General features: G+C 32.7%; 1 protein-coding gene across 2 annotated transcripts; it reads left to right on the top strand.

The window, feature by feature from the left end:
• The first annotated feature begins 305 nt into the window (after nucleotides 1–305).
• Nucleotides 306–27,673, top strand: LOC127714909 (uncharacterized). Of its 2 annotated transcripts, XM_052220934.1 has the most exons (5): nucleotides 306–377; nucleotides 6,251–6,780; nucleotides 9,983–10,042; nucleotides 16,109–16,165; nucleotides 17,306–27,673. In XM_052220934.1, the coding sequence occupies exons 2-5, from the start codon at nucleotides 6,258–6,260 to the stop codon at nucleotides 19,129–19,131; spliced, it is 2,466 nt and encodes an 821-aa protein (XP_052076894.1). In that variant the 5' UTR covers nucleotides 306–377; nucleotides 6,251–6,257; the 3' UTR covers nucleotides 19,132–27,673. The 2 variants fall into 2 exon arrangements, with proteins under 2 accessions (XP_052076894.1, XP_052076893.1); XM_052220933.1 differs by lacking the exon at nucleotides 306–377 and having other exon boundaries at nucleotides 6,090–6,780.
• The last annotated feature ends 54 nt before the right edge of the window (nucleotides 27,674–27,727 follow it).

Here is a 27,727-nt window from a genome sequence, read left to right as displayed (position 1 = left end):
TGGTGACTCAATTCAACATCACGCTGTCTTAACTTTACATTTTAAGCTTCAGCATAACGTTTTGTAAATCTCTAATATATGACAGCTGAGGCTTTCCATAACTTCACGTGCATCTACAGATAACGTTGTCATTATTTTTGTTTTAATGAAAAAATATATTTGTGAAAAAATTATGCGTAGGCAAGTGCCTAAAGTGCCTAACGGCAGCTACGCCCCTGTTAATTTACACTTTCATTTAGGTACTTTTTTGTATATGTTTTTATTAACAATTTTGGTTCTAAGTCTTATCTTTCAGTCTTAAAACGAAAGTATGTGTTTGAAGTGCCCGTTTGAAGTCTGTAGACTGGTAGAATAGAGTAATTCGAGTTGACAAAAAAGTAAGAAACACTTACTTCTTGATCTTTTGAGCATTGATGAATTCATTGTATTATTTTTACCTGTTTTTGTGCAGACTTATTTATTTTGTTTACTTTTGTGCACAATATTCTAATTGTTCCTGCTTTGAAACACCTGGGGCGTGTTTTATTGGTCTCTTCTGCACATCTCCAGAATGTCTTCTGGTGAAGAGTAAAAAAAAAATGAACCTGGACCTCTTCTGGAGATATTCTACGGAAGATCAATAAAACAAAAATTCAATTTGCCGTCGAATATAGCAGATTTTTGTTATGTTGGATGACATAAATGAAGTTTACGATGATTTTATAGAAAATTAAGATCCGTCCGGTAGACATGACTGTAAAAGTGTGCTCTGTTCGTGACATTTTTCTTTGTTCTTTCCTCTAATTCAATTTTGCTAGACAAATCTGACTTAAACCCCCACTATTTGATTTTTAAGAATAATCTTAAACTGCAAAAAAAATTGTCAATGTTTTCAAAAAGGACATCTTAAGTAACCAAACTTGATTATTTTTGTATAAAGCAAAGATATCGGAAAGTTCTCAAAATCATTTTTCTCTGGTGGTCCTTGAAGAAAATCTTCTGATCCTAACTATTATTTCTATTGCAAAATTTCGATGGTCAAAACCTTCGGACCACCACTTTTCGAATTGTCATTGTATATGTATCAATATGCAAGTATACAATGTATACCAGACATTTCTCAGACTGTTTTTTTTTCTTTTTTTTTTAATAAATCCGTTGGTTGTGTACTGATTGATACTTCAGTCTGGGAGAACAAGATTTATTTCAGTACTAGTTGTTATTAAAGCTTTGAACAAACTTCCAGTAATTGCAAATACTCTTATTTCGGTGCTTTGTGTCTATTGTCTTAATGTAAGTTTTTTTTTGTGTGTCTCGTACCGATCTTTTGAGTTAATCTTATTGCAATTGATTTGTGCAGGTTGTTCTTATATTGTACTGTTACGCCATTGTCCCAGCTTCGGGAAGGGTTGAGCGCTCACAAACATGTTCTTGTACTGTTATACCACTGTCCCAGGTTAGGGGGCGGGTTGGGCCGGATCCCGCTAACATGTTTAACCCCGCCACAATGATTCTGTATGTATGTGCCTGTCCCAAGTCAGGAGCCTGTAATTTAGTAGTTGTCGTTTGTTGCTATGTTCATGATGTTACATATTTGTTTTTCGTTCATTTTTTTGTACATTAATTAGACCGTTAGTTTTCTCGTTTGAATTGTTTTACATTTGTGATTTCGGGGCCTTTTATAGCTGACTACATGTATGCGGTATAGGCTTTGCTTATTGTTGAAGGCCGTACGGTGACCTATAGCTGTTAATTGCTGTGTCATTTGGTCTCTTGTGGAGGGTTGTCTCATTGGCAATCTTCGTTTTTATATCAACCCTGCCATATTCTTTGTGTGCCTGTCCCAAGTCAGGAGCCTATAGTTTAGTTGTTGTCGTTGGTTCATGCCTCGACTCATATTTGATATTTTGTAAATTATTTTGTTATGTATAATTAGGCCGTTAGTTTTTTCGTTTGAATTGTTTCTCACACTTTTCACGTCGAGCCTTTTGTAGACGACTTTTAATACAGTATTGGGTGTTGTCATTGTTGAAGGCCTTAATTACGGTTGCCTATAATTGCTTACATCCACTTCATATTTGAACTCCGGTGGAAAGTTGCCTCCTTAGCAATCATACATCTCTTCGTTTTTATATTATATACCTGACTTTTAAACTCGTGTTTTCCTGAACCGAGTCCTGAACATGCATGACATACTTGTCACTGGGCGTTTAAAATAAGCAACAAACAATCAATCGATTTAAACTTGTGTTAAATAAGAAGAAAAAAACATTTGATATTTATTTATGTATTGGGGTGGGGGACAGGAGGATTTCATATATGAATATGGTTGCCTGGTAAGAGCTGAAAAATAGGCATAATTAGCGACAGATTAAAAAAGTTAATAATGCCCTCTTCCCTTCCCCATTCTTCATCCATAAATTTAAACTGACCACCACGGAATAGCCCAACTTAGTGTTGAAAGTAGCGTTAAACACCAATCAATCAGAATCCCTTCCCTAGAATATCAAATAGTTGTCCCTTAACTGTTGTTGTCCGTGTAGTTAATATATTTATCCAGCTTATCGTCCTACAGGGATGTCCTACTAAGACTGTCATACCATAACAACTTTATAACACGGCTCACATTCTAATATATCTGCATTCATAAATTTATTAATGTCATTTAGACTAAACGACGCCATATTTGTTATGTGCCTCTGCCGTCTAAACTACCTATCAAAAAAGAAGAGGTGGAAGAGAGCCAGAAGATCTTCCCTATTCAAAAAAATAGAAATGGACCTCTTCTGGTTTACTACCAAAGAACAAAAAAACACGCCCCTGCGTTTCACTTGATACGGTTCACTCAGTTAAACATTTTAAATCATTTGTTGTCAGATATCGATAATGCTCTAAAGCTTTTAAAAAGTACCCATGGGAATTTTTCTGTAATCAATCATTCATTGACTTCTCATGCAACCAGACAAATTTAGCCTTTAGGTCAACAATTTTAAGTAACCTAATTGGTCTTCTTTACACTTACAATGACCAACTTTAAGGTTATGTCCTGATCTAAAATTTATTCCTGTTTATGCATATTTCAAAGAAACTGTTAAAACTGAAAGGCTCATTGAGCAAAAGAACATTTCTGTATGTAACTAACTAACTAATTTTATTAAGTATAAAAATCCAGTACAAAAGGATCATCGCTGAAATACATGAAAACATAGAAAAACAAAACAAAAATAAAACATAGAGACAACAATTGTGACACTTATAACAAACAATAGACAAAACAACCACTTCAATATTATGCAATTATTCCCACTGATGAATTTCTAATCAAAATACATTTGTCTATATTTAAAAAAAATCTGATGAGAACATCAGTCTCCAAACAGTTCATTAAATATCTAAATTTATCAAAATTATCTAAGTTACAAAAACACGGTATAATATTGATAATGTCATCATTAAACTTTTTCCTCCGTCTTTATAGAGGTTACATTAATAGGTATGTATATAGTAGGTTTTTTAAATGGAATCCTGATCTTCTAACTAATAAAAAGATCAAGCTTGTCAGAAAAATATCAAGAAAATGTGTTATATATAACTTTTAAAAGTGTTTACAGTTTTACTTCTCAAATTACTTGTTGTCTGTCAGTCTAATACAAAGTAAGTTTAAATTTTAGATTGGCATGTTCTTATCCTTAATATACATTTATTTTGCCACTGAACTTTAAACAGTACCAATCTTTTTTATCAAAAACCAAGAAAATCACTACAGTTTGAAGTAAAGGGTATAATACTTATGTCATGTATGTTCTTCAGCTGAAAGTCAAAGTGAGGCCATCGACAAGCAGCAAAAAATCTCACATCACTCATTGGCCAGTTAGTATCAATACTCTTCCTTTTAAATTCTTTCCCACTGGATGTTAAACAAGCAACAATCAATCAATTATATAGTTTTGTTCAATAATCAAACTACCTGTACAAGTAAATGTATCTTCATCAGACAATGTGGGTAAGTCTGATTCAAACTGGTACATGAGTCTACCTGCTCTCAATTAATGGTATATTGAAAGACATTAATTTGTTTACTGAATTTTTTTTTAGCTTATCTAGCCCAAAGGGCCAAGGGAGCTTTTCTCATCACTTGGCGTCTGGTGTCGTCTGTTAACTTTTACAAAAATCTTCTCCTCTTAAACTATTGGGCCAAATTTAACTAAACTTGGCCACAATCATCATTGGGTTATCAAGTTTAAAAAATTTGTCCCATGACCTTGTCTGTCTACCAAGATGGCCAACATGGCTTAAAATAGAACATAGGGGTAAAATGCAAGTTTGTCTATTATTATGAAAACCGTTATAGATAGAGAAAATCTGACTAGGGCAAAAATGTATAGAATTTTAAGCTCTACCAATTGTCCGTATACGTCAAAAATGTCAGACGACTTCTTATAGGAGTTATTGCCCTTAAATGACAAATTTTACCATTTTTTTTCATTTTTATACGACCGCAAAAAAAATTTGGGGTCGTATATTGCTATCACATCGGCGTTGTCATCATCAGCGTCTTCCGAAGACATTTGGTTTCCGGACGATAACTTTAGTTTAAGTGTATAGATCTCTAAATCTATGAAATTTAAGCAAAAGGTTCAATACCACAAAAGGAAGGTTGGGATTGTTTTTGGGGGTGATGGTCTTAACCATTTAGGAATTAGGGGCCAAAAAGGGGCCCAAAACAAGCATTTTTCTTGATTCAGGACAATAACTTGTGTATAAGTATTTTGATTGCTCTGAAATTGTACCACAAGGTTCAAATTACCACAAGTAGAAGGTTGGGATTCATTTTGGGGGAAATTGCCCAAACTGTTCAGGAATTAGGGGCCAAAAAGGGTCTAAAACAAGCATTTTTCTGGTTTTCAGACAATAATTTGTGTTTAAGTGTATTGATGTCTCTTAAATTGTACCACATTATACAAAAAGAAATTTTCTTCAAATGTTATTTTTTGGAAAGGGGAGGGGGGCTAAAATAAAAAAAAAAAAATAAAAAAAATTTGGGGGGTAAAAAAAATTTTTTTTTGGGGGGGGGGGGGGGGGGCAATTTTTTTCCACAAGATTTAAGAAATTAAAAAGAAAATTTCTTCAAGGGTAAAAACAAATTTTTTTTTTTGGGGGGGGGGGGGGGATTTTTTTTCTCTCAAGATTTAAGAAATTGTCAATTTTCCAAAGAAAAATTTGGGGTCACAAATTATTTTGTTAATTCTTTGTATATAGTCTGAAAACAGATTTACTAAGTATTGTGCAACAGCACAGTGTATTGCACAAAAGCAAGAAATCTTCAATTGAATATAAATTCAGATCATATAATCAATTTCAAATTCTTTGACTACATTTATTCTGTGTAAGAAACCTATAATGTGTCAAATATTTAATTACAATCTAAATTCAGACCTGTATCAAGCTTGAATATTGTGTCAATTTTTGCCCCTACTGTTCAGGCTTGGACCTCTACCGTCGTATCCAGCTGCGCTCGGCGGAGCAGTTTATTGCCTATTATCTTGAAAATTTTAATAGATAGAGAGAAACCTAAAATACACAAATGATCAGCAAGACAAGTTCTACAATTAAGTCTAACATAGTCCAAATTGTCAGTCGACTCCTTATTAGAGTTATTGCCCTTTGATGACGATTTTTACCATTTTTTTGCATTATTGCCTTATATCTTAAAATTTGTAATAGATAGATAGAAACTTAGATAAGCAAAAATGATCAACAAGACAAAATCTACAATTAAGGCAATATTGAGAAAATCGTCCGACGACTCCTTATTGAGTTATTGCCCTTTTAATGACGATTTTTACCATTTTTTTTTGCGTTTTGCCTTATATATACAATACAGATTATAAAAGATAAAAATAGACACTTTAAATCACAGAAATGATCAGCAAGGCAAGATCTACTAACAAGTCAAATTTTGCAGATATAGTTAGTAGACTGTCACTATTTATAGAGGTGATTGCCTTTAAATGAGGATTTTTTTTACCTTCTTTTGTGTTTTGAGCAAAAACTAAAGAAGATAGAGAGAAACTAAACAGACTTAATTATCAGCAATACAAGATAAAAAAAACCCAGTGAATTGAATTCTCGTCTACAATGTTGGAGAATGTCCTTTGTTGAATATGCACATAGACCATGGTGATCTACAGATGCCTTTTAGATCTGGAGCCTCTGGTTTCAATTCCTCTTCAAAAAGAATTTATGTTAATTTTCTTGTGGTATTTTCAAGGTCTAAAATGGCCAGGGCAGCTGCATGTTACACAGACAATGATGTTGAGAGCAGCATAGAATATTGTGATACACATAGTGTTAAATTACACAATGTTGTAGCAAACAAGAAGGATGGAACTTTAAATGAAGATATAAACAATCCTTGTTCTGTTCTAGTTGAAAATGAAGTGTGTCATAATACTCAATCACTTGAATCATGGCAAGAAATTACAGATAGTGGACATTTTGGACCTGTATATACTTTTACACACAAAAAATCTAATGTAAATGAATCTAAAAATCAACTAGTTCCAACTGAAAATGGATCGTCAGCACCAATTCAAATTCCAAACTGGAACCAGAAACAAGTTTCAATTTTCAATGATTCAACTGAAAGCAGACAATTTGCTGAAGATGTAGGATCAATTTCAACTTCCAAAGAAGGCAAATTGTGTCTAACAAATTCAAATGTTAGCCCAGAAAAGATAAATCGTGCATTGAATGTTGCAAATACAGTTCAGCAGCAGTTATCATGCATATCACAGGAAGGTAAGTGATAACTATAAAGGCCTTAATCCTTGAGTTCTTGTTGTTAAATTTAAAAGCCCCTATGTTTACTAGCTGTTTAGGAGAATGTTCATAATCTTCCTTTAAAAAAGTTTAACAAAAATACTGAACTCGAATTCAAAAAGGGGAAGTCCATGAAAACTGACAAAATCAAACGCTAAAAACAACTGCCATATTCCTGACTTTGTACAGGCATTTTTAAAAAAAAATTAAGAGTTTCAACCTGGTTTTATAGCTAGCTAAACCTCAAACATGCATGACAGTTGTTTATAGTTCTGTAACATTGACAAAATTGGGTAAGCAACCCAAACAGACATATTGGGATAATGTGACAATAATTGGGACCCAGCAGCTAAAACTGTGTAACAAAATTGAGAATGGAAATGGGGAATGTGTCAAAGAGATCAACAACAACCCGACCAAAGAGCAGAAGACAGCCAAATGCCACCAACAGGTATTCAACACAGCTAGAAGATCCCTCACCCGGAGGTAGGCTTCAGCTGGCCCCTAAACAAAAATGTGTACTAGTTCAGTGAAAATGGACGTCACACTAAACTCCAAAACATAAAAGAGGGGCGAAAGATACCAGAGGGAAAGTGAATATACTTTATATATCGTGCAAGAAGTTTGCGGCATAATTCCGAACACTGGTAAGCCCATTTGCTGACCAAGTTCATCTTTCAGCCACTTTGCGCCCCATGATTTGCCTCCACATGTAATGCTCAAAACTGACTGGGACTTGAAACATTTGTTACTTTCTTTTTCCCTTCCTTTCCTTTGTTAGCATGAAACCTTCATCTACAAAACCTTATTTTCCTGCCTGCGAATCCATGTTGTATTTGAAAACGTCACAATATTCAAACGTCATGCTAAACCATCGCACCTCAGCGAAAGGACCATCGTACTTCTGCGTGGACCATCGCAGTTCAACGTGACCATCGTACTTCAGCGTCCCCATTGCACCTCCGAGTCCTATAAATGAACTAAAGTTTAATCTATTTTTTAACCAATTTGGTGAAGATTTTAGAGTCCTCATTTTTTATATTTGATTTGATTTTGTATGCTTTTAAACATATTTTTTACTTTGTAGTTTCATGTATGTACGAAATTGTACACATAAATGCATGATGTTCTATATCATAACCTATGACTTTGAAAGGTTAACACAGGCATATCAGTTACTTGATATTTCTCTATTGTAGGTACATTAGGAACCTGATATTTCTCTATTGTAGGAACATCAGTTACTGGTACCTGATATTTCTCTATTGAAGGTACATCAGTCACCTAATCTTTCCCTTATGGATGCGGCCTGTTATCTATTTCTTGCATGAAGAGATATTTCTCGTATCACACTGCAAGGAGTGTGATACGAAAAAGTGATATGAAAATCTGCGTTAATTTGATTGGCTTATCCAGCATCATGAGACGATATAACGACATTTCCATTGGCTATTCGTTAGGTCATTGATGACTTTCAAAGGTTAAGAGGATATACATTACTTCCATGGCAACAGACATATTTGATTTCTTCAATAATACACAAAACAATCACACTTTTCACCTGAAAATCTTCTTTTTGTCAACCATCATGACCATGTCAAATTTTATTATATTCTGCATGAAGCGTACCAAAAATTTTAAATTGTCTGATGTTAAAGTTTGACACCGGAACAGGACATATGACGTGATACTTGTATGTGCAAAAGACTCGATCAACTATTTGCGGAATTTTTAAGTTAAGGTAGATCCATGGAATTTTTAACAATTTGTCAAAATGTAATTTATATCATGCTTTTTCAAATATATAATAAAAAGTATGGGTCACCAGGCTTTTTTCACGCTACAGGTTGTGCAAAATTGTCAGATTTTGTATAGATTATGCATGGAAAACCCGATTTTGTGAGATAAAAAGAAAACTACACTATAGAATTTTAAGATAAAATATGAGAGGATAGCTCTAACAATATGCTTTCAGATAAGAAAAAGAAAAAATGGGGTCACCAGACTTATTTTCTTGCTACATAATAAAAAATTCACAACACTTTCTATTGTAAAAGTTACTTTATCTGAGTTATTTCCCCTTATATGGCAAAGTTGAAAAAAATGAATCAACAAAAATATTCTTTTTTTTGTAAAATACAGCCGTAAATATGATAAAACACATAATTTTCTATATTAACATGAAAAGTCTTACACATAAATTACATACTGCTCTCGAAATTTGAAAATTTCATTAAAGATCTAGACCAATTAATATTGTTATCTGCTATTTCAAACCCAAGCTGGAGGAAGACACCCCAGCTACCTTAACACAACGAGAGTGTTGACCATAAGAGAAATAGATTAAGCAACTTGTGAGAATTGGATATTGCTTGATATCAACTCGAGTTATTTATATATTGAAATTGAATAACTTGAGTTGATATCAAGAGATATCCTATTCTCACTTGTTATGAAACCGATAATTCTCTATTGAAGGTACATCCGTAACTTGATATTTCTCTATTGTAGGCACATCAGTAACCTGATATTTCTCTATTGTAGGTACATCAGTTACCTGATATTTCTCTATTGTAGGCACATCAGTTACCTAATATTTCAGGTACATCAGTAACCTGATATTGCTCTATTGTACAAAATGTAGGTACATCAGTTACATGATATTTCTCTATTGTAGGTACATCAGTGACATGATATTTCTTTATTTTAGGTAAATCAGTGACATGATATTTCTCTATTGTAGGTACATCAGTGACATGATATTTCTCTATTGTAGGTACATCAGTTACATGATATTTCTCCATTGTAGGTACATCAGTTACCTGATATTTCTTTATTTTAGGTACATCAGTGACATGATATTTCTCTATTGTAGGTACATCAGTGACATGATATTTCTCTATTGTAGGTACATCAGTTACATGATATTTCTCTATTGTAGGTACATCAGTTACCTGATATTTCTTTATTTTAGGTACATCAGTTACCTGATATTTCTCTATTGTAGGTACATCAGTTACCTGATATATCTCTATTGTAGGTACATCAGTTACATGATATTTCTCCATTGTAGGTACATCAGTTACCTGATATTTCTTTATTTTAGGTACATTAGTTACCTGTAAAATTTTCAATATAGGGACATCAGTGATGTCAGTAACCTGTTATTTTTCTACTGTAGGTACATCAGTAACAAACCAGATTACTGTATTGCAGTCTGATAATATCAACTTTTCTACAGGTATGATAGGCATTATAAATGAAGAAATAGATAATCATGCGCTATATATATATATAGATATTTCGTCCCTCTCTTATATATATACTGTGCATTTGTGGATATGTCCTTTTTGGGGTATTGAGAGAAAAAAGGATTTTCGTAGATACTTAAATTCAAGGATTTGACAAACCTACATTCAATAGATATAAGAAGATGTGGTATGAGTGCCAATGAGACAACTCTCCATCCAAGTCAAAATTTATAAAAGTAAACCATTATAGGTCACAGTACGGTCTTCAACACGGAGCCTTGGCTCACACCGAACAGTAATCTATAAAGGGCCCCAAAAATTACTAGTGTAAAACCATTCAAACGGTCTAATCTATATAAAAAACGAGAAACAAGAAACACTTATGAACCACATCAACAAATGACAACTACTGAACATCAGATTCCTGACTTAGGACAGGTGCAAACAAATGCAGCGGGTTTAAACGTTTTAATGGTACCAAACCTTCACCCTTTTTCTGAAACAATAGTGTAACATCACAACATAGAAAGACACACTATAAAATATCAACTGAAATAGCTTAACTCAATCAAAGGACATATTAACACCATTGAACATACACTGAACAAAAAATTTGACCTATGATACAATGTAAATACAAAATAAATTAACTAAGGGAAGAATAATAAAAGTAACATGTTATATTGGTATGAAATGTTAAACAATTAAAGAAAAACAATATGCTCGAACAAAAATATCAGCCATTTGCAATAACTTTAAACACAGGTAAATGAAAATAATTTTATTGTTAGGTATATGTGTACAGTTCCAATAGAGAAAGGAAATATTTTTACAAAATAAATAATTTTGATGTTCATAGTACGAAGTGAAAATTTATAGTAATACCAAACACTTATCAAAGCTGGTATATAGACCAGATATAACCCTGAATAACATTAAATAACAAAAAAGCAATACAATTAGTATCAACAGGTCAAATAAACAAGAAAGTACGATTTGAGAGTACTCGCAGTTACTGACAGCTAGTTAAAAGCCAAAACAATTAATAATAAAAAATCATGCATCAGAGACTAAAATCAACTATAACACATCCCAGGGATTTAGTATTTTAACGTCATGGACAGTCAAAGAAAACATGACTAGTGCAATGCCAAAAATAAATGTATCGACAGACAGTAGGATAGTTAGGAGTTTAACCTCTTTATAGATCAAAACGAACGTGGGTGTGTCTTTATACATCCCGTTTGAAAAGAATATATAGGAAATTTGAAAAGAATCCAAGGAAATTTCAAGCCTATATAGGAAATTTGTATTTCTTTAAACACTTTAATTTGTGGTCCATATACACACATGAAATCAACAAAAATGAGTACCATGCCAAAAAAAAAAAAAAAGAGAAAAGAAGAGACTTAAAGAAATAAAGATGAATTTAATTTTCAATCAAATCAAAAGTAATGAATTTATAAATAAAAGAAAAAGAAAAAGTTTTTTTATGATATTAATATTTGATTTTATCATGTTTATCAATGTCAACAATATAAATGGACAAAGAGCATTAACTATTTTGGACAAAATCATGCAAACACTGCATCGAGTGTGATACGATATTTATCCACTCGAGACAGCTAAATTTTCAAATTTAAAACGCAAGGCTCGCCGAGCGTTTTAAATATTTAAAATTTAACTGTCGAGAGTGGATAAATATCATATTACACAAGATTTGGTGGTGGAATCTTTTTCTCTAATGATTTTCAAACCATATGCAGGCAAACTTATTCCGTCTTTTCGAATGATCTGTAAAAAGATGTGTTCTTTCTATGTGACGTCATCAGGCATGGTCGCCTTTTTTCATGCCGTCACAATAGGAAATTCAGAGGAAAGCAAGTAAATTTGACGTCATAATCGGATTTTAACCAATGAAGAACTGAGATCGAACGAACCACACGTTGATTAAATTTTTTTTATACAATGGGTGCAGGAAGGGATAAATTGACGAAGAATTAGAGAAAATATTTTTTATAACTATGTTTAAGAACTCTTGCCTGAAGTAAGTTCACTGAACTGACATGTAATGTCTGTATGGTCCCAAAAATTTCAAATTTATTATCATAATTCAATTGTTTTGCTTTGTACATGTTGAAATTGAAAAAAAACATTGAATTTTTATAGGACCGCAAAAAAAAATTTTTGTGGTCGTATATTGGTATGACGATTAGGCGTCGTCGTCATCGTCATCGTCCGAAGACACATTAGTTTTCGCACTCTAACTTTAGTTTAAGTGAATGGATCTCAATGAAATTTAACCATAAGGTTCAATACCACAAAAATGGAAGGTGGGGATTGATTTTTGGGGTTATAGTACCCACAGTTAAGGAATTAGGGGCCAAAAATAAGCATTTTTGTAACTTCCAGACATAACTTGTAAGAAAGTGTATGGATCTCTCTGACATTGTACCACAAGGTTCCATATCACAAAGGGAATGCTGGGATTGATTTTGGGGGTAATTGCCTCCAAATTTTAGGAATTAGGGGCCAAAAAGGGGCAAAAAACAAGCATTTTTCTAGTTTCATGACAATAACTTGTGTGTAAGTGTATGGATCTTTATGAAATTGTATCACAAGGTTTCATATCACAAAGGGAATGCTGGGATTGATTTTGGGGGTAATTGCCTCCAAATTTTAGGAATTAGGGGCAAAAAAGGGGCAAAAAACAAGCATTTTTCTAGTTTCCTGACAATTACTTGTGTGTAAGTGTATGGATCTTTATGAAATTGTACTACAAGGTTCCATATCACAAAGGGAAAGCTGGAATTGAGTTTGGGGGTAATTGCCCAAAAAGTTTAGGAATAAGGGGCCAAAAAGGGGCCAAAAATAAGCATTTTTCTAGTTTCCAGACAATAACTTGTGTTCAAATGTATGGATCTCTCTGAAATTGTACTGCAAGGTACCATATATACCACAAAGGAAAGGCTGGGATTGATTTTGGGGGTAATTCCCTCAAAATTTTAGTAACTAGGGGCCATAAAAGGGCAAAAAAACAAGCATTTTTTCTAGTTTCAGGACAATAACTTATGTATAAATGTATGGATCTGTCATGGTGTGTTATTTGGCTTATATTTGTGTTAGTGTTATTTTGGATTAAAAATATGTTTTATTTTTTAGAAAGAAAATTTTAAGTTTGTATATTGTAACATTTTTGTTTAATTTTGGTTTAATTGATTTTTACCTATGCTGTGGCATTAATACTTGAAGTGTCACAGTTTGCTCAAAGCACTTTGTTTTGAAATATTAATTGTAATTAGCATATGTCATTTTGAAAGTTTAAGATTTTATCAAAACATTATAGGATTAGGCTTTGTTAATTAAATAAAATTGAGAATGGAAATGGGGAATGTGTCAAAGAGACAACAACCCGACCACAGAACAGACAACAGCAGAAGTTTATTTTTGCTAATGAGAGTAATATTTACATGTCGAGTATTATTGATCTATTTTTGGATTTAGTATAAATAGCGTTCTGAAATTTAGGAAAATCAGTCACCTTTCGGAAACCTTAACTTGCACTGCTAAAGTCTATTATACTGGATCTGTAAGACTGTTGATCAGTCTACCAGTTGACTTTGTAGTGTTTAGACAAAAATGTATTTTTGACTCACCTTTTATTTTTGAGAAAACTTTAGAAAACAGTCAGTGTTTCGGAACCGTAACCTCTCACTACTCACGTCATGATACTGGACCTATAAGACTGTCTACCAGTCTACCAGTTGACTGTGTAGTGTTGAGACAAAATTTATCTCTGACTCATAATTTAACTTTGGAAAATACTTTTGGGAATCTTTTATTTTTTAGACTTTTACATTTTGATTTTGAGATTAAGTTCATTTTATGATTTAGTAGTTTTGGCATTTATTTTACATTGTAAGGAGAAATAGTTTTACTTTGGAGTTGATATTTAGATTTTTACTTTGTACTTTAATTATTATTATTATTTGGCATTGTTTACTAATTGATTGTTATCATCATTCATCAAAATTGTTATCGTTAATTAAATTATGAAAACCTTCCTCGCGTTTTAGCTATGCCTATCAGAACATTAAGTCTAGCGATAGACTGACCCCCTGTCCCTTGGTTCCAGCACATACGAGTTAGCTCCCCCTTATCTAACAGTGCTCTGTGGGACCTTGGTGACAGATCTTTATGAAACTGTACTGCAAGGTTCCATATCACAAAGGGAAAGCTGGGTTTGAGTTTGGGGGTAATTGCCCTAAACGTTTAGGAATTTGGGGCCAAAAAGGGGCCAAAAAACAAGCATTTTTCTAGTTTCCAGACAATAACTTGTGTTCAAGTGTATGGATCTCTCTGAAATTGTACTGCAAGGTACCATACCACAAAGGGAAAGCTGGGATTGAGTTTGGTGGTGATGAATCATAAGGGGGTTAAAAAAATTGGTGGTCGTATCAAGCTGCGCCCCAGCGGAGCATTTTATTCAATTTGAATTGATTCTTAATATTTCATAGATATACATTACAGACCAAAGGTGATGAAAATCACACTGAAATGATAGAATTCAAGTTCTCCTCTTATTTTATTAGATTTTTTCATTTATCTCCTTTTGAACTTGAAGAAAAATGCCATTGAATTTTGCATATGGATAGTTCTTTCTTATTTAACATAAAATGTTTGAGCCAGGAATCCTGGACCAATCTCTACTAACTTCACTTCAGTTAAGAACCAGGCATTGAAGAATTAAAGTGACCAGATGCATTTTAGCTTACCTGGCCCAAAGGGCCAGTGTGAGCTTTCCCAATCACTTGGTGTCCGTCGTCTGTCGTATGTCATCCATTGTCTTCGTTGTCAGTTTACTTTAAAAAAAAATCTTTTCCTCTAAAACTACAAATCTAAATTTAACATAACATGGCCACAATCGTTATTTGGGTATCTAGGTAAAAAAAATTGTTCGATGACTATTAGCGTTTCCTCTTAAACTGATCTAATCACAAACTTAACATGTAAATTATGCAAAACATTCAAAGTCAATAGACCATGGCTGAGGGGGCTGAGCCAAATAATTTCCATGGAAATGAGATGTGTCAATGCTATTGCTTCTACATACCAAATATCATTGACCTACCACTAGTGGTTCCTCTTAAACTGACCTAATCACAAACTAATACATGTTAAGTAAACAAAAGTTTCAAAGTAAAAAAACCATGACTGAGGGGGCGGATTGAATAATCTCCATGGAAATGAGATGAGCCAATACTAATGCATCTACATACCAAATAACGTTGACCTACCACTAGTGGTTCTTCTTAAACTGACTTAATCACAAACTAATACATGTAAAGTAAGTAAAAGTACCATGATTGAGGGGACAGGACCAAATAATCTCCATGGAAATGAGATGTGCCAATGCTAATACAACTGCATACCAAATATCATAGACCTACCACTAGTTGTTCTTCTTAAACTGACCTAATCACAAACTAATACATTGTTGACGCTGTCGACGCCGTCAGAAACAGCATACCTAATTCTCGCTTTTTGACTCCATCAAGGTGAGACAAAAATTACTAGTGAGTAGATTTCAATTCAAGAGTATATATATATGCTAATAAAATTCTAGTTCAAACCAGTGTGTAAAATGAAGCCACTGAAGTGAAAAATTATATGTTTCACTGCTTTGCTAATTAAAGAATTTAAGCCTTAAAATAAACCAAATATGGTGATGTTTATCTGTACTCAGAATTTTTAGGGGGTGAAAAAAAACTGGTCATATTTTTCAATTCCTTCTGATAAACCTTAAAAACAAAATACAAAATATCAGCATAAAGTCAAATTCTGAAATCTTAACATTGAAATAAGCACAAGTTGGACAATGCAGGACAATACACAATAATGTAATAAATTTGATAATTGTGATACATATATAATATTGATTAGTTTATTTGGTCAGCTTTTTTCTTAAATATAAGTCAATGTAAGTACATAATAAATATACTGATTATGAATAAAAATATTCTTATCTTTTAATCATGTAATTGTTATATGAACAGCTGCTCCTGTGGAAAGAACAGACAGCCATACTAGTGAGACTTTGGATAATTTAGATTGTAAGTTACACATTTTTGAAAAGTAAAGAATTTTTTTTTGCCCTAGGTCAAACTCACAGACAAATGAAAAAAAAAGATTGGGAAATACTGGGTAACCTCTGTCTGTCTGCCTGTAACAAATTTCTGCCATATTTTCTCAGCACTGCAATTTAAGTCATAGTTTCTTTTAAAATAAATGGAACTAAAAATGATGAATTTCATGGAAACGAGACTTACATGTGCTTCTGGCATAAGCTATTGTTTAATTTTGTAATAAGGTTAATAAAAATTACACAGACAAGACATATCTTTTGTTATCAAACAGTTTATTATTTAAATTGGCCCTTATTGGGTTTTGTTGCATTTTAGTCCTGTATATGTTTGCAAGGGCCAGGCCAGGGTTTTTTAATTTGTTGGTTTACATATTTTTAATGTAAAATATTGAGTGGGTTGGTAGAAAACAAAAGTGAAGTTCAAAGACATAAATGTGTATAGCTTTATTGTGTATTTCAATTTAAATGCAATAAGCTTAAATTCTGTTTTTTTATGTAATCATTCCATACAATGTATATCATCATCACAGACAAAACACCAGATGATAGTGGGAGCTAAATTTATGCATTATGAAATGAATGGAATAACAATACTAATGGATTTGAAAGTACTTTTTCCAAAAAAAAAAAACAGCCTTCCTTCCTCTCACACATAAAATGCATATCGTAAATAAAATTGAGAATGGAAATGGGAAATGTGTCAAAGAGACAACAACCCGACCAAAGAGCAGAAAACAGCCTAAGGCAACCAATGGGTCTTCAACACAGCAAGAAAATCCCGCACCTGGAGGCGGGCCTCAGCTGGCCCCTAAACAAAATGTTTACTAGTACAGTGAAAATGGACGTCATACTAAATTCCAAAACATATAATTGAACTGAAATTAAAAATCATACAAGACTAACAAAGGCCAGAGGCTCCTGACTTGGGACAGGTGCAAAAATGCGGCAGGGTTAAACATGTTTTGTGATGTCTCAACCCTAAATCCCTATACCTCTAGCCAATGTAGAAAAAACAAACACACAGCAATATGCACAGTAATAATTGGTGCCTACATGAATTTTCCTCAAATAAACTTCTACTTTAATATTTCAAATATTATGTTTTTAGTAAGAACAAAGGTTGTCATACAGAATCACATAAACACAGGCATAAGAATGGATAAAACAGTTGCTTTTCTAGAGGCCACAAGAAAATTGGAAAGAGAACAATTCCTTGTCATTACTGGAAATTTTGGGTGTGGAAAAAAATCTATGGTTAAGGAATTATTGTACAATTACACTCATGAAGAGATAGCAGATAACCATTTGAATCCTGTGATAATTTCATCACCCGAGCAATGGAATTCATGTATACATATACATCCAAACGATAAATCTATCATTTGGTTAGAAGGTATGTTTGGATCCAGTGGTACATTCAACAAACATACATTTTCAAAAAACTGGGAATGCCCTTTGTCAAATATGTTAGAATACATAAAACGTTCTCGTTTAATATTAATTGTAACAACAATGCCGAACAGCATTTGGAATGAACATAAAAATTCTCTCAGAGATTTTCCATTTTTTAAAGACTTTGAAAGATTCAGATTTGATATGGAAAAAGAATTTACTTTTGATGAAAATGAGCGATATCTTATGATAAATGAGTACTTTAAATATGCATTGAAAGAAGATTTAACTAAGGTACAAATATGCTTAGATTATAGGGATGAAGACCTTGAATCGGAAAACCCAAGAATATCTGCCAGAACTCTCAGGCATGTTTCACGAATATATACACCTGTAGGATTCATTGAGTGTTGTTACAAATTTGTATGTAATGACCATTATTTTAGAAGGGGTGTTGATTTTTTTCACCACCCACTAGAGCTTTTTATCGACAAAGTGACATATTTGCAAAAGCAAATGGAAGATCAAGAAGGAAAAAAGTACCACTTTTATTTGCTGTTATTAATTCTAAGTCAGGATGGAAAGGTTTTTATTGAACATGTTGAAAACATTTTAAGGAATGAAGAAAACTTGATATTCAAAGAACTTGCCAAAATTTGTTCAATAAAAGAATCTCAAAGTTCTGAAATTTTTAATCATTTAGCAAATTTCACCATTAAAGGGTATAATGGTATTTATTTCAAATACAATGAAGAAGAGAATTCGTGTGAATTTGTCCATAAAGCATTTGGTGATGCAGTCTGTTTGACACTTGGATTAAACACTGTCTCACTTGAAGGTTTATCACTTGCTTTGCATAAATGTAGTAGTAAATTTCTTATAGAATATGTGCGTGTTGGAAAATCAAATCGTAATAGAGGAACTGCTACAGTACATGGAAATCATATTAACAATCAAAATAGAGATTTATGTTTACATATTTATCCAAAACATTTTCAAATCTTATTGGAAAGATTTATTAAGGAGATAAAAGATGGAAATATTGACAATGTAGCAACACACGAAGCATTAGATGATAAGGCCTTTGTTGACTTCATTGAACAGCATCTCATCACTAATAAATTTGATAGTTATGTAGAATTATTACAGAAAGAAAAATCCCAGTTTTATGGATTCTTATGGTACTTATTTCATCAGGAAAAACCAAAATTAAGACTTGCAAGCCATATATTAATGCATCCACCTATTAAAGATTCAGCAAGAGAAATAGAATGGTGGTTTTGTACAAGAGAAAAATGCATGTGGGCTGCTTGTCATCTTGGAAACAATGAATCACTGCATCTACTTAAAGATCATGTGGAAATTTCTAATAAACACATTATTGTGGCAATCAGGGCTCATGGTGAGGATTCTGAATTTGTCGGAAAATTATACGGATATAAAAATGACCAACAACTCAAGAGAGAAAAGGAAGAACTTGATCAGTGTCATAGAGAAGAAGAACTGCGAATAAAAAATAAGTCTAGCTGTAGTATTCTTTAATGACTGTCTGTCATAAATCATTTCATTTTGTCAAAATGTGTTTACTTCCGGAGTTATCTTCCTTTATCATGTTTATGTATGGGAACACAACAGTTTTTTTTTAAACAAGTCAGTCTTTTATTTAAAATGTTACCAGAATTGATTTTATTTTGGCCTTTAATACTATTTGTTTAGACAACAAGAAATTATAATATGGATAAGTGCTCATTACAACATATAAATTAAATGACTTCCTAAAAACTGCATGAAAACAAAAGCCATATAAGTGAAAAATAATGCCCTGTATTGGTTCCCGGTATATTGAACCACCGACCTTCGGTAGGAAATCTGACAATCCTAGTAAATTAAGATTGGAGTCGAGTGTGGGATTCGAACTCACAACCTCAGTGTTGACTGGCTAGTGATGCAGTAGTTCGACTACTTAGACCACCCTGCCACTGAAGCCCCTTAAATGTATTGGTATAAAGATTTGACATAATTATGTGCCAGCAAAATAAATCAAACATCTGAAAACTGCTAAATTTGTGTGTCATATGATTGTATTTTTGAATAATAATGAATTTAAAAGATTTTGTAATTTGATTTATTTTATTTTATAGCAATTGACCTTTAGCTGAGAGTGTAGATCTGGATGGGGATCCTTAATTTCCGTATTCTATAAAGTTTTAAGTCATTTTTCCTTATCTTTTAAATAGCGCTTATTCTGTAAAATTCTCATGAATTTTCAAAATGATTTTACTATTATTTTTTTCAACAATTGTTTGATTTTTTTTGTTCATTTTTCTCTATTCATTATATCATTTGGTTATTCTCTTTTCTGTAAACCCCATACAGACCTATTGCCTGAGCCTATCCAACATGTAAGATATAGAAATGTTTAGGAATTACATTTATTAAAGAACAATGAATATGATGTTGACTGACTGTATTATAGAAAGTCACTTTACCATGTTTGCAAAGTTTAGGGCCGATCAAGTAGAAGAGCTTTTAATAATGTTTTATAGACACTTGTAATTGGGGTTAAGCCAATCTGATCTCATGATTCTTATGAGATATATATATTTTGAAGTGATCCATATCTGTAGTATCCCCTATTTTGACAAATTTATTAAACTTTTAGTAGCAAATATTTTATGTATAAGGTGCATATTTAGGAAGATAGAAAATCAAACAAGAAAATGATTAGGTGGCTGTGGAGCAGAAGGATAGGTAGATAATTTGGATAACTAGCTATATATATAGAGAGAGGGAGGCCAGTAAATGATAAAAAAAAAGTGTTGGAAGGAAACTAAGATGAAATTAAGTTTGAATATTAATTTTTGTATAATATTTCTAAAAACTGTGAAGTACTGTGTATTGATGGATTTTTGATTGATTGGTGTCCAGTGGCAAGTCTTTCTAGTGTTAAAATACTTTGTATTCAAGTACTGACATGACTAATTTTCAAGGCTTAATGCTAAAACAAGTGAAATGATATTATACTTCCTGTACTCTTTTTAGTTTTATAGTAGTCAAAGAACAAATTAGTGGAAGATGGATGTCCAGCAATCATAAAACTGTCAAAAGCAATATCCAAAAATAAAAAAATAAAATTTTATTGTATTTGACCTTTAAAGTATTTGATATAGGTTCCTAAAAAGATTTTTTTCGTTTGAAGTAGTTTATAATGGCTAAAAGTAGGTAATGTTTTTAAAAGGGAAGAATAGTATTGGTATATATGAACTTTGTAACATGAGACTTAACGTAAAACAGATGTATCAATTGTATCATGAAACAACTGTATTTTTTATATGGCAGCTAGGATTCATAAAACAGATATATGTTTTAACATTAGGCTGACTGATTATTGTTTACTTGATTTCAAATGGCAAAATTTTCAGGGAATCATCTTGGATGAAATACATGAAATTAAGTTTGAATTTGCTCATTGTTGAAGGCCGTACGGTGACCTATAGTTGTTTATTTCTGTGTCATTTGGTCTCTTAAGTTGTCTCATTGGCAATCATACTACATCTTCTTATTTTTTTATATATATATATATATATACATGTATTTATAACAAAAATATTTGTATCATGCAGATTTGCTGTAAATTTAAATTGTATTGAATGTGTAAACATTTTGATCAACAGTTTATGTAAATTCAGAAATTTGCATTGTTTTTATTATTGCAAAAACTAGGCATGATAGCTGGTTTCTCAAAAATTAAAAAAAACACATTTTCAAATTTTGAAAGTATAATTTGTATGCCCCTCTGACTATGCAGCATTTCATTATATTATTGTCGAGCCTTCGACTTTAGTCGAAAAAGCGAGACATAGCGATCCTACATTCCGTCGGCGTCGTTGTCGTCGTCGGTGGCGTCCACAAATATTCACTCTGTGGTTAAAGTTTTTGAAATTTTAATAACTTTCTTAAACTATCCTGAATTTCTACCAAACTTGGACAGAAGCTTGTTTATGATCATAAGATAGTATCCAGAAGTATATTTTGTAAAAATAAAATTCCTGTTTTTCCGTATTTTACTTGTAAATGGACTTAGTTTTTCTGCCAGGAAACATTACATTCACTCTGTGGTTAAAGTTTTTAAAATTTTAATAACTTTCTTAAACTATCATGGATTTGTACCAAACTTGGACAGAAGCTTGTTTATGATCATAAGATAGTATCCAGAAGTAAATTTGTTAAAAAAGAAAAATCATTTTTTCCGTATTTTACTTATAAATGGACTTAGTTTTTCTGCCAGGAAATAATACATTCACTTTGTGGTTAAAGTTTTTAAGATTTTAATAATTTTCTTAAACTATCCTGGATTTGTACCAAACTTGGACAGAAGCTTGTTTATGATCAAAAGCTAGTATCTAGAAGGAAATTTTGTTAAAATTTTGTACCTGTTTATCCGTATTTTACTTATAAATGGACTTAGTTTTTCTTCCAGTTAACATTAAATACAGTCTGCAGTTAAAGTTTTTAAAACAATTATTAGATTCATACATTTATTAGATTCATAAACTATCCTGGATTTATACCAAATTTTGACAGAAGCGTCTTACAATCAAAAGATAGTATCTAAAGGAATATTTTTATTGATTTTTTTCCTCATTTTTGTTGAGCCTGGGATTAACAGCAAAAGTAGGCGAGACACTGGGTTCCGTGGAACCTATACGAATTTTTATAATAATCTCACATATTTTTCAATTGTTTAACCGTCACAATAATAAATGAACGCAAATATTTATGATTTACAGTACTCAATCTGGTGTTAGGGGTCATCTTTAACTTGCAGTGAGATACATCAGTTAGCTTTTGCTCTATGTTGAAAGAGTCACTTTGTTTCTAAGATTTTTATATTTTATATAATTTTTCATGTACGACAAATATTCAAAAAAATTAAGAAAGGTGGACACAAATAATAAACAGACAATTTACCTGTTATTAGGCCCATTAGGGTACAATTGAAATTCATGTAGAATTGTGATGAAGGGAAATAACTTGATGTATCAGAAAATAAGAAGTTAAATTGCCATAATCGCACAATCCCAAAATGTTGATTAAGGATTTTTTTGTTTAATTTTTCTAGGGGGACAGCTTTAATACATGAATGTATTCTCAATATTTAATTTTTCTAGGGCACAGCTTTAATAAATGAATGTATTCTCAATATTTAATTTTTATAGGGGCACAGCTTTAATACATGAACATGATGAATGTATTCTCAATATTTAATTTTTCTAGGGCACAGCTTTAATAAATGAATGTATTCTCAATATTTAATTTTTATAGGGGCACAGCTTTTATACATGAATGTATTCTCAATATTTAATTTTATCAAACCATGCATTAGGTGTTCGCCCTTGCAATCAGTCATGCAATTAAAATAAAATCTCCCATAGAAACCACTGAACTCAAGTTCAACCAAACTTGGGCTCAATAATCCCTAGGGAACGACCATTTAACTTCAGGAGGGGAGGGGGGTTGGGTTATGGGTTTTTCCTAAAAAAATATTCTGATCTCCAATTTGATGAAAAAAAATATTGTGGTCAAGCAGATGACAAAAAAAAAAAATATTCTGAATCCAGATTTTCCCCATACCTTATAGTGTTAAATTTTTAAAATAATTTGATTGATAGCGTTTTTCGCTGAAACTGAAATAAAATATTGTGCTTTGTGCAAAATTTTTTTCCTGACTCAGACAAAAAACCATAACCCCCCCCTTGAAGTTAAATGGTATCTTGTAATAGTCACTTCTAACCAACCATGACTTGTCAAAAGACTTATTACCCTGAATTGACAATTTTTTACACATATGGGTAAATCACAAATAGTTGTCTAATACCTTGGGAAATCATAATACATGTAGATAGATATAATTTGATGGGGTAAAATGGATTGAAATAACATGATTTACCTACTTGCCATTACCATGATTACCATACTTGAAAATTGATCAGATTACTCCTTGAAAGACTAACTGCCCCTGAACGATGCTTATGAATCAATTTCAGCATTTTGCCTTTTATCTTGAAAATTATCATGAAAAAAACTATGTTCAGCAATACAAGATCTACAAAAATGCTCGTCTGTTGAATCCTGATAGACTATTAGCTCACCTGGCCCAAAGGGCCAACTGAGCTTTTCTCATCACTTGGCGTCCGTCGTCGTCGTTGTTAACTTTTTACATTTTGAACTTCTTCAAGAGAACCACTGAATGGAATAAAAACCAAACACGGCATGAATGTTCTTTATAAGGTACTGACCAAGTGTTGTTACTTTGAAGCTGATCCATCATCCAAGATGGCCGCCGGGGGGGGACTTTGTTTAACGTAGGACCCTATGGACAATACATACAAATGACTTCTTTCAGAGAACCACTGAATGGAATGAAACCAAACATGGCATGAATGTTCTTTATGAGGTGCTGACCAAGTGTTGTTACTTTGAAGCCAATCCATCATCCAAGATGGCCACCAGCGGGGGACTTCGTTTAACATAGGAGCCTATGGACAATACATACAAATGTCTTCTTTTAGAGAACCACTGAATGGAATGAGACCAAACATGGCATGAATGTTCCTTATGAGGTGTTGACCAAGTGTTGTTACTTTGTAGCCAATCCATCAACCAAGATGGCTGCCAGTGGGGGACTTCGTTTAACATAGGACACTATGGACAATACATACAAATGTCTTCTTATAGAGAACCACTGAATGGAATGAAACCAAACATGCCATGAATGTTCCTTATGAGGTGCTGACCAAGTGTTGTTACTTTGTAGCAAATCCATCAACCAAGATGGCCGCCAGCGGGGGGACTTCGTTTAACATAGGAGCCTATGGACAATACATACAAATGTCTTCTTTTAGAGAACCACTGAATGGAATGAGACCAAACATGGCATGAATGTTCCTTATGAGGTGTTGACCAAGTGTTGTTACTTTGTAGCCAATCCATCAACCAAGATGGCTGCCAGTGGGGGACTTCGTTTAACATAGGACACTATGGACAATACATACAAATGTCGTCTTATAGAGAACCACTGAATGGAATGAAACCAAACATGCCATGAATGTTCCTTATGAGGTGCTGACCAAGTGTTGTTACTTTGTAGCAAATCCATCAACCAAGATGGCCGCCAGCGGGGGGACTTCGTTTAACATAGGTCTCTATGGACAATACATACAAATGTCTTCTTTTAGAGAACCACTGAATGGAATGAAACCAAACATTGCAAGAATGTTCCTTATGAGATGCTGACCAAGTGTTGTTACTATGTAGCCAATCTATCAACCAAGATGGCTGCCAACGGGGAACTTGGTTTAACAAAGGACCCTATGGGAAATATATACAAATGTCTTCTTCTAGAAAACCGCTTAATGGATTGAAACCAAACATGGTACGAATGTTTCTTTTGAGGTGCTGACCAAGTGTTGTTACTTTGTATCTGATTTGTCATCCAAGATGGCTGCCAGCAGGGGGAGTTAGTTTAACATAGGACCCTATGGGAAATACATACAAAAGTTTTCTTCTAGAGAACCACTGAATAGAATGAAACCAAACATGGCATGAATGTTCCTAATGAGGTGCTGACCAAGTGTTGTTACTTTGTAGCCGAATCATCATCCAAGATGGCCACCAGCAGGGGACTTAGTTTAACATAACACCCTATGGGAAATACATACAAATGCTTCTGAATGGAATGAAACCAAACATGGCATAATTGTTCCTTATGAGGTACTGATGAAGTGTTGCTACTTTGTTGCTGATTTACTGTGCAAGATGGCCACCAGGATTTTTTATTAAATTACGGGGCCAATATTAAAACCAAATTTGGCCTCAATCATTATTAGGGTATCTGTTATGATTTTAATCTATTTTTACATGATTTCCAAAACCAAAGTAGAATCAGGTGAGCGACACAGGCTCTTGAGAGCCTCTAGTTATCCTTAGATATGTTTTTTTTTACCAAAATTATTATCAGGTACCATACTTTGAAAACTATAATTGGTAGACGAACTTTAAACAGCAAAAATGATGAAAAAAAAAATTCAAATGGAATTAAACCAATCAATCTGCTCCTTGTACTCTAAAGACACCTTTTACCAATTTAAATGTTGTTGCATTTTATTTTGAAAAATTGAAACTTTTTGACAGGATCTACAAGTGACAAGACTGAAACTGTCAATTTACTATTCATAATTGGAGTTATTGCCCTTTAATGAGGATTATTTCAACTTTTGACATTTTTTCATATTCTTCTGAAAAAAATAATTTAAAAAATGTAAGCAGCAAAAATGAAAAACAAATTGGTATCTACTAATAATTTCATAAATAATCTAATGAAAATTTAATATATTTTAATCATCAAAATGGCGTATTTCTTTACTGGTGATAAAAAAAATAAAGTAAATTTGCCAATTCTGTAATTTACCGTGTAATTAGAGATCCATTTTTTAACAAACTGGAATCCTTTATAATTTTATTGCTTCGTTTGAACTCAAGTGTAGTATTCAGCTGAGAACCAGCTTATTTTTATACGACCGCAAAAAAAAATTTGCGTTCGTATAATGGTATCATGTCGTCTTTAGAAGACACATTTAGTTTCAGGACAATAACTTTAGTTTAAGTGAATGGATCTCTATGAAATTTTACCAGAAGGTTCAATACCACAAAAGAAAGGTTGGGATTGATTTTGGGGGTTATAGTACCAACAGTTTAGAAATTAGGGGTCAAAAAGGGGCCAAAAACAAGCATTTTTGTAGTTTCAGGACAATAACTTGTGTGTTAGTGTATTAATCTCTCTGAAATTTTTTTCATACTTTTTGGATTTTTTTTCCAAAAATTTTCCATTTTTACATTATTACAGATTATTTCTGATTTATATATAAAAGCAACAAATACTGATATGGCTGGAGATACACACCAAACAGGGTGTGTAAATTATTATATATAACAGATTAACAGTATTGCGCAAAAACAAGAAATCTTCAATTGCACAGTATTGCGCAATAGCACAGTATTGCGCAATAGCACAGTATTGCGCAATAGCACAGTATTGCGCAATAGCACATTATGCGCAATAGCAAGAAATCTTCAAATCTTTTAAATTGGTCTACATTGAGGTCCAAAGGGTCCAAAATTAAACTTTTTGATTTCATCAAAAACTGGATTATTGAGGGTCTATGATATGCTGAATCTTATTGTGCATTTAGATTTATTATTTTGGGCCCTGTTTTCACATTAGTCCATATTAAGGTTTGAAGGGTCCAAAATTTAACTTTGTTTGATTTCAACTAAAATGAATTTTTTGGTGTTTTTAAATGTGCTGAATATAACCATGTTGTTAGATTTTGGATATCAGACTGTACTAGGTAAATAAAAAGTCCCATTTCAAATTTTTAAGATCTTTGACCACATTTATTTTGTGTCAGAAACCTATCTTATGTCAAAAATTTGATCACAATCCAAATTCAGACAGTATCAAGCTTGAAAATTGTGTCCAAACTTGCCCCAACTGTTCAGGGTTCGATCTCTGCGGGAATCAGGCTGCGCTCGGCGAAGCATTTTATTTTTAGTTGCTTCCCTTAGGACTGATAAAATTTTTCATTGACAATGAAGAGCTTGCAGAAATACCAAATTTATCTGTGCGTAATGTGTGCAATCTAAGTTTTTTCAAATCTTTTCATTCCATTTAATCATTTGCTAAGCTACAAACTTTTGATTATTAAATATTAGTTAAAACACCTATATATTACTTTCAACTTATTATGCTTTACATGGGCAGCATCCCATTTTATCCAGTATAGAACCAGTCTATAATTCACCAAGGGACACAATCTGTGTTAAAAGTGTGTAATAACAGACTCAAAGTGGTATTGGCAAATAGACTATTTAATCAAAAAGGAACCTTTCATTTGGTCTTTGTACATATGAGCATGTATTCTATGATGTGCAATATTATTATTTTATACACATTTTTATTTTATCGTTATACTTTATACATAAAGATCTGATTTTATAAAAAATAAAATTTTAAAATATTTAATATCTTATTGTTTTGTCAATGATTGGTTATTGGTTTTGGGTTGTACAGCGGGCT

Source organism: Mytilus californianus, unplaced genomic scaffold (genome assembly GCF_021869535.1).
Source record: "Mytilus californianus isolate M0D057914Y unplaced genomic scaffold, xbMytCali1.0.p SCAF_9, whole genome shotgun sequence".
Taxonomy (NCBI): Eukaryota; Metazoa; Mollusca; class Bivalvia; order Mytilida; family Mytilidae; genus Mytilus; species Mytilus californianus.
Note: the sequence above shows the minus strand (reverse complement) of the source record. Positions and strands in the feature narration are given on the sequence as shown.

Coding starts and splice junctions, on each gene's coding strand:
- LOC127714909 (XM_052220933.1), top strand. CDS start 6,144: ATGCACATAGACCATGGTGATCTACAGATGCCTTTTAGATCTGGAGCC. Junction 10,043..16,108: donor TAATATCAACTTTTCTACAG/GTATGATAGGCA, acceptor TTATATGAACAG/CTGCTCCTGTGGAAAGAACA. Junction 16,166..17,305: donor GACTTTGGATAATTTAGATT/GTAAGTTACACA, acceptor TTATGTTTTTAG/TAAGAACAAAGGTTGTCATA.